Source organism: Sebastes umbrosus, chromosome 8, assembly GCF_015220745.1.
Source record: "Sebastes umbrosus isolate fSebUmb1 chromosome 8, fSebUmb1.pri, whole genome shotgun sequence".
Classification (NCBI taxonomy): domain Eukaryota; kingdom Metazoa; phylum Chordata; class Actinopteri; order Perciformes; family Sebastidae; genus Sebastes; species Sebastes umbrosus.
In genome coordinates this window covers 878,039-885,898 of record NC_051276.1, presented here as the reverse complement: position 1 = coordinate 885,898, position 7,860 = coordinate 878,039, and the positions used below count along the sequence as shown (strand labels likewise).

At 39.8% G+C, this 7,860-nt stretch overlaps 1 protein-coding gene across 9 annotated transcripts in view; it reads right to left on the bottom strand.

The window, feature by feature from the left end:
• Positions 1 to 7,860, bottom strand: part of LOC119492925 (citron Rho-interacting kinase) — a 67,282-nt gene that overhangs the window by 33,903 nt on the left and 25,519 nt on the right. For 5 of the 9 annotated variants that reach the window (XM_037777814.1, XM_037777813.1, XM_037777817.1 and 2 more), the window contains 5 exons: positions 3,039 to 3,134; positions 2,724 to 2,840; positions 2,432 to 2,541; positions 1,968 to 2,160; positions 183 to 380 (listed from right to left, as the gene is read on the bottom strand). In XM_037777814.1, coding sequence (XP_037633742.1) covers positions 183 to 380; positions 1,968 to 2,160; positions 2,432 to 2,541; positions 2,724 to 2,840; positions 3,039 to 3,134 — 714 coding nt within the window. Of the gene's footprint in view, positions 1 to 182; positions 381 to 1,967; positions 2,161 to 2,431; positions 2,542 to 2,723; positions 2,885 to 3,038; positions 3,135 to 7,860 lie in introns of those variants that run through there. The other 4 variants (XM_037777816.1, XM_037777818.1, XM_037777821.1 and 1 more) reach the window with 2 other exon arrangements.

Genomic DNA, 7,860 nt, shown 5'->3' with positions numbered 1-7,860 from the left:
GCAAGCAGTCACATGTGATTACCAACACCAGTCATGATTTAGTCTGAATGAAACTCAACGACTGACGTACACGTTAATGTGCGTATAGAGAGGTCACAGGTAGGTGCCTTAGAGCTGTCCACTAGTGATGGGATCACCAGAGACCATGTTAAAGCCAGGTGTGAACGGGGCCTCTCTCTCACTCTGAGGACAGTGATTTCCTCCTCGGCCTCGGCGGTGGTTTCCTCCAGCTCAGTCTTGGCGTGCTGCAGCTGGTTCTCCACAGCGTGGCGAGCTGCCTGCAGGTTGCTGATCTGGGATTCACGCTCCTGCAGCGACAGCGTCAGATCGGTCACCTGACGCTGGATCTCCAGCTTCTGTTCCTCGTGCTCCAGCCCGATCTACGAAGGGAGACAGGAAAGGGACGTCCAGGTGAGGTGGGGAGGACACTGACACTGACAATTCACCTTGACTCTGCCTCCATTCGTTGTGTTGCTATTTCTCTCTTACATCTTCATTATAAACGTTTTTAAAGCCATTTCCAGATGCCTGCACTGAGTCAGTGAGGTTGTGGACCTTAAATGCAATCTCTTATATAATATTATATAATATTTATATAACTTCTTATGTTTTGTTATTGTTTTTCTTCTGTGGAGCCTCCCAGTGAAAGCCTTTCACATGATTCTACTTGTATAACTGTAGTGACAATAAACATCCTGGATCAGGACTAGAAGCTATAAATATAATAATTTAACGATCATGAAATCATTATTTCCTCAACATATATTCATGAACGCAATTACACAGAGCTGCGTTTCCACTATTTGGAGACAGATCAGTAGAAATAGAAGAGGTCTAGTGCTCAGTGTCATCTATTTAACATTTAGACATGCACAGAGTCTTTGTGTAGATTTGTCAATAAAAATGAGTTGGTACTGAAACAGGAGCAGACCTAGAAGTGACAGGTTGGGATGGAACAGACAGGACCCATAAATATCCCAATAACATCCCCCCCCCTCTCTGAGCCTGGTCTCCTGCTCCATCTCTCTATAACATCCCCCCACCTCTCTGAGCCTGGTCTCCTGCTCCATCTCTCTATAACATCCTCACCTCTCTGAGCCTGGTCTCCTGCTCCATCTTTCTATAACATCCTCACCTCTCTGAGCCTGGTCTCCTGCTCCATCTCTCTATAACATCTTCACCTCTCTGAGCCTGGTCTCCTGCTCCATCTCTCTATAACATCCTCACCTCTCTGAGCCTGGTCTCCTGCTCCATCTCCCTATAACATCTTCACCTCTCTGAGCCTGGTCTCCTGCTCCATCTCCCTATAACATCTTCACCTCTCTGAGCCTGGTCTCCTGCTCCATCTCTCTATAACATCCTCACCTCTCTAAGCCTGGTCTCCTGCTCCATCGCTCTATAACATCCTCACCTCTCTGAGCCTGGTCTCCTGCTCCATCGCTCTATAACATCCTCACCTCTCTAAGCCTGGTCTCCTGCTCCATCTCTCTATAACATCCCCCCACCTCTCTGAGCCTGGTCTCCTGCTCCATCTCTCTATAACATCCTCACCTCTCTGAGCCTGGTCTCCTGCTCCATCTCTCTATAACATCCTCACCTCTCTGAGCCTGGTCTCCTGCTCCATCTCTCTATAACATCCTCACCTCTCTGAGCCTGGTCTCCTGCTCCATCTCTCTATAACATCCTCACCTCTCTGAGCCTGGTCTCCTGCTCCATCTCCCTATAACATCCTCACCTCTCTGAGCCTGGTCTCCTGCTCCGTCTTTCTATAACATCCCCCCACCTCTCTGAGCCTGGTCTCCTGCTCCATCTCTCTATAACATCCTCACCCCTCTGAGCCTGGTCTCCTGCTCCATCTCCCTATAACATCCTCACCCCTCTGAGCCTGGTCTCCTGCTCCATCTCCCTATAACATCCTCACCCCTCTGAGCCTGGTCTCCTGCTCCATCTCCCTATAACATCCTCACCTCTCTGAGCCTGGTCTCCTGCTCCATTACTCGGCTCTTATTGCTTTGCTCCTGCTGACTCATCTTCTCTAGATGCTCCTCCAGTTTGGCGTTCTGGGCCTCCAACTTCCCGGCCTGAGACTCCAAGTAGAACTTCTGCTGGCGAAGTTCTGAGATCATCTCCTCCTGGGCTTTCCTGCCAACACCACACATACTTGTGTGCAAAAAGTTCAATAGGAGGCAATGCAACCTGGTACTTTGTCATTATGTGTGCACACATGGACAAAGAAACAAGGTACTTTTCAGGTATCATTCTGCACAAGCCACGCCCTCTTTAACCTTCACCTGATATCACGTCATATCATATATCATATATAATAAATCATGACTGAAGCTCATCACCTGAATTCACTGGAGTGTATTTCATGGATAGAGATGTAGAGACGTGCTTTTCTGCTGCTTGTTTTAGTGTCGTCAGTACTCACATGTTTTTCTGGGTGTAGATGCTGCTGTTGGCTGCCAGCTTGTTGGCCTCAGACAGCTCAGAGATTCTCTGCTCCAGGCTGTTCATCTTAGAGTCCATCGCATTTATGGTCTGAACAGAGGAATGTATAGCTGCTGTTTTAATTAAATATTCAGTCACATCTTTAATTGGGATCAGATTAAGGCTCATTATTTTGTGCTCCACAATAACCACCAAACAGGAAATCTATGTCAGTGTGATAAATGTTGAAATAGGCCTGAGATAGTGTCGCTGCCAAGCTGGTCAGTTCTTACCGCCTTCTGTTCACTGATGATGCTGCACTTCTCCCGCACCTCCTCTTCATATTTGCTCTGACTGGACTCCAGCATCTCCTTATCGGCCATGTCCGCCTTCATCTGGGCCTCCAACACCTGCTCAATGCCAGGCAGCCCACAGAACCATAACCAGGATATCACTTAACAGGACAGAGAGCGGCGTGAAGATGACATACTGCAGAGTTCCCTCAGCTCAACCAGCTACAGTATGGCCTCCACACACAGCACAGATCACTGCCTGTATATGTACAGTACATCAGGACCCAGCAGTACATGTGTAGATGGAACTATTACCTTTATCTTGTCTTCATAGAGCTTCTCCTTCTGCTTCTGATGAGTCTCCAGCCGCTGGCCGGTGGCTGTGGCCTCTCGTAGATTCTCCTCCAGCGTCTACACAAACATACACACATATTACCTTATCTTACAGAAACATAAACACATATTAACTTATCTTACAGAAACATACACACATATTACCTTATCTTACACAAACATACACACATATTACCTTATCTTACAGAAACATACACACATATTACTTTATCCAACACAAACATACACACATATTACCTTATCTTATATAAACATACACACATATTACCTTATCTTATATAAACATACACACATATTACCTTATCTTACAGAAACATACGCACATATTACCTTATCTTACACAAACATACACACATATTACTTTATCCAACACAAACATACACACATATTACCTTATCTTACAGAAACATACACACATATTACCTTATCTTACACAAACATACACACATATTACCTTATCTTACAGAAACATACACACATATTACCTTATCTTACACAAACATACACACATATTACCTTATCTTACACAAACATACACACATAGTACCTTATCTTACAGAAATATACACACATATTACCTTATCTTACAGAAACATACACACATAGTACCTTATCTTACAGAAACATACACACATATTACCTTATCTTACAGAAACATACACACATATTACTTTATCCAACACAAACATACACACATATTACCTTATCTTATATAAACATACACACATATTACCTTATCTTATATAAACATACACACATATTACCTTATCTTATATAAACATACACACATATTACCTTATCTTACAGAAACATACGCACATATTACCTTATCTTACACAAACATACACACATATTACTTTATCCAACACAAACATACACACATATTACCTTATCTTACAGAAACATACACACATATTACCTTATCTTACACAAACATACACACATATTACCTTATCTTACACAAACATACACACATATTACCTTATCTTACACAAACATACACACATATTACCTTATCTTACACAAACATACACACATAGCACCTTATCTTATACAAACATACACACAAACATACACACATAGTACCTTATCTTACACAAACATACACACATATTACCTTATCTTACGCAAACATACACACATATTACCTTATCTTATAGAAACATACACACATATTACCTTATCTTACACAAACATACACACATATTACCTTATCTTACACAAACATACACACATATTACTTTATCCAACACAAACATACACACATACTACCTTATTTACACAAACATACACACTTGTTACCTTATCTTACACAAACATACACACATATTACCTTATCTTATAGAAACATACACACATATTACCTTATTTACACAAACATACACACTTGTTACCTTATCTTACGCAAACATACACACATATTACCTTATTTACACAAACATACACACTTTTTGCCTTATTTACACAAACATACACACTTGTTACCTTATTTACACAAACATACACACGTTACCTTATCTTATACAAACATACACACTTGTTACCTTATTTACACAAACATACACACTTGTTACCTTATCTTATACAAACATACACACATATTACCTTATCTTATACAAACATACACACTTGTTACCTTATCTTACACAAACATACACACTTGTTACCTTATCTTACACAAACATACACACACTTGTTACCTTATCTTACACAAACATACACAGCTGTTACCTTATTTACACAAATATATACACTTGTTACCTTATTTACACAAACATACACACATGTTACCTTATCTTATACAAACATACACACTTGTTACCTTATTTACACAAACATACACACATGTTACCTTATCTTACACAAACATACACACTTGTTACCTTATTTACACAAACATACACACATGTTACCTTATCTTATACAAACATACACACTTGTTACCTTATTTACACAAACATACACACTTGTTACCTTATCTTATACAAACATACACACATATTACCTTATCTTACACAAACATACACACATATTACCTTATCTTATACAAACATACACACTTGTTACCTTATCTTATACAAACATACACACTTGTTACCTTATCTTACACAAACATACACACTTGTTACCTTATCTTATACAAACATACACACATGTTACCTTATCTTATACAAACATTCACACTTGTTACCTTATCTTACACAAACATACACAGTTGTTACCTTATTTACACAAACATACACACTTGTTACCTTATCTTACACAAACATACACACTTGTTACCTTATCTTACACAAACATACACACATGTTACCTTATCTTATACAAACATACACACATGTAACCTTATCTTATACCAACATACACCTGTTACAAGTAAGTCCAGTTGTTTAACGGAGATGTTTTCAAATTAATGTAAAATAGATAATAGTGAGGGAATTATGACCTGTTGAACTTCCTAACACTAGCTCTACGCAGCGTGCCAAGATGTTTTTAATCAAAGCAAATATTTAAATAATCATAATCATTTGAATTGTGTGTTTTTATGCAAACAACCACTATAGATGACAATAACAAAGTACAGTACAGTACTGTGTACAGTAGGCTACCCTTCCTGCCCAGTGAAATAGGCCTTTTTGGACCTGCAGTGCATGTTTTTATATTGTGGCATGCTGGAGTAGTTGCTGTTTAGTTAAGGTATGTTAACGGAAACATTACTACCCAAAACAGTCAGTCCTGTACGGTTCAAAAACTCCTGCATATAATGTAATTTTCATAATAGTATGCTGTTCGCAGTGATATTCAGTATAATAAATGCTGAAAAATAAGTGCGCAGTATGTTTTTATATAAATTAATGTAGTGATAAAATAGAGGTTATGTCTGACAGAATTTGTTAGGCCCCCGGCAACAATCTAGGTATCTCATGTGGCCCCCCAGGAAGAATAATGTCCCACCCATAATGGTCATAATGGTGGTACTTGTAGAGTCAAATATTTTCTGAGGTGGTACGTGGTGTAAGAAGTTTGAGAACCACTGCAGTAATAGATTACACAGCAATATAATGCGTTACTAAGAGAATATCAAGGATGTGAAATAACCGCGACCCAAAATTAAATGTTTATTGTTTTCATTTTTTCATTCATCCACACCGAGCCTATTCCACCGGAAAACAACCAATGTGAGCACAAAATGGTAACCACTGCATGTGATTGCATGGGCAATGGGCCCAGAACCGGGCTCCCTCTAACAGTAGCTCTTGGAGGAGGGGATGACGGTGTCATGCACCCACATCGTCCTCCTGTCTCTACGGCTGTCAGACTGAGCGGTGACCGGCTCATCCATACAATGTATGAGGCCGCGCCTCCTCCGGTTGGTGCTAATGGTGACAAAACACACAAATTGTGCTCAACGGCACCTTTCTGCCAGAGAAAAAGGCTATGCCCTGAGGCTGCACTGTATCGCCCACCATGCCCTGAGGCTACACAGTATCGCCCACAACACCCTGAGGCAGCACAGTATCACTAACCACGCCCTGAGGCTACACAGTATCACTAACCACGCCCTGAGGCTACACAGTATCACTAACCACGCCCTGAGGCTACACAGTATCGCCCACCACACCCTGAGGCTACACAGTATCGCCCACCACGCCCTGAGGCTACACAGTATGACCCAAAAACAGGAAATTACACAATACAGTAACAACCATAAAAAGGAACCACAACCTTTAAACATTTTAAGCCACGAGGCTGGTTATGACAGATACAAGTTAGCATTGTCTCATGAGTATGAAGAGTATACATTACAGAAACCTCAAGAGTGAACAAAAACTCAGTTTCCAAGGGTGGCAACAAAAACAAGAATCCAGATCAGCTTGAGAGCCTCCCGTCTCCACTGAACTTTAACAATCTTCATCTAAGTCATATCAAAACAGGCTCAACTGTACACAAGAACATTTGCTTTCTAACCACGCCCTGAGGCTACACAGTATCACTAACCACGCCCTGAGGCTACACAGTATGGATTTGTAATGAACTTCTGTTGCTATGAAACAACATTACTCTACACAGAAAAGTAGTAAGTTGCCCAACGACGCCGTTTTTTTTATACATTATGTTTGACGAGGCCATTACTATTACCTATTTCTATTAACTATTACCTATTACTATTACCTATTACTATTAACTATTACCTATTACCTATTACCTATTACCTATTACTATTATCTATTACCTATTACTATTAACTATTACCTATTACCTATTACCTATTACTATTACCTATTACTATTACCTATTACTATTAACTATTACCTATTACCTATTACTATTAACTATTACCTATTACTATTACCTATTACTATTACCTATTTCTATTAACTATTACCTATTACTATTACCTATTACTATTAACTATTACCTATTACCTATTACCTATTAACTATTACCTATTACCTATTACCTATTACTATTAACTATTACCTATTACCTATTACCTATTACCTATTACCTATTACTATTACCTATTACGTATTACTATTACCTATTACCTATTACTATTAACTATTAACACCCACACAGTTGTTTTTCACTTATTCTGGCTAATCAGACCTCAGATCAGGTTGAAGCTGGGGCCGTAGGTAATGCAGGGGATTAAATGATGTGACCAAACTCTGTGGACTAAACAGAATCATAATTTGTATAATTACACACAGGATTAATCATATAATTTGTCCCACCTTACAGATGCAACAATAACAGGAGCGTGGGAGAGAGATGTGGA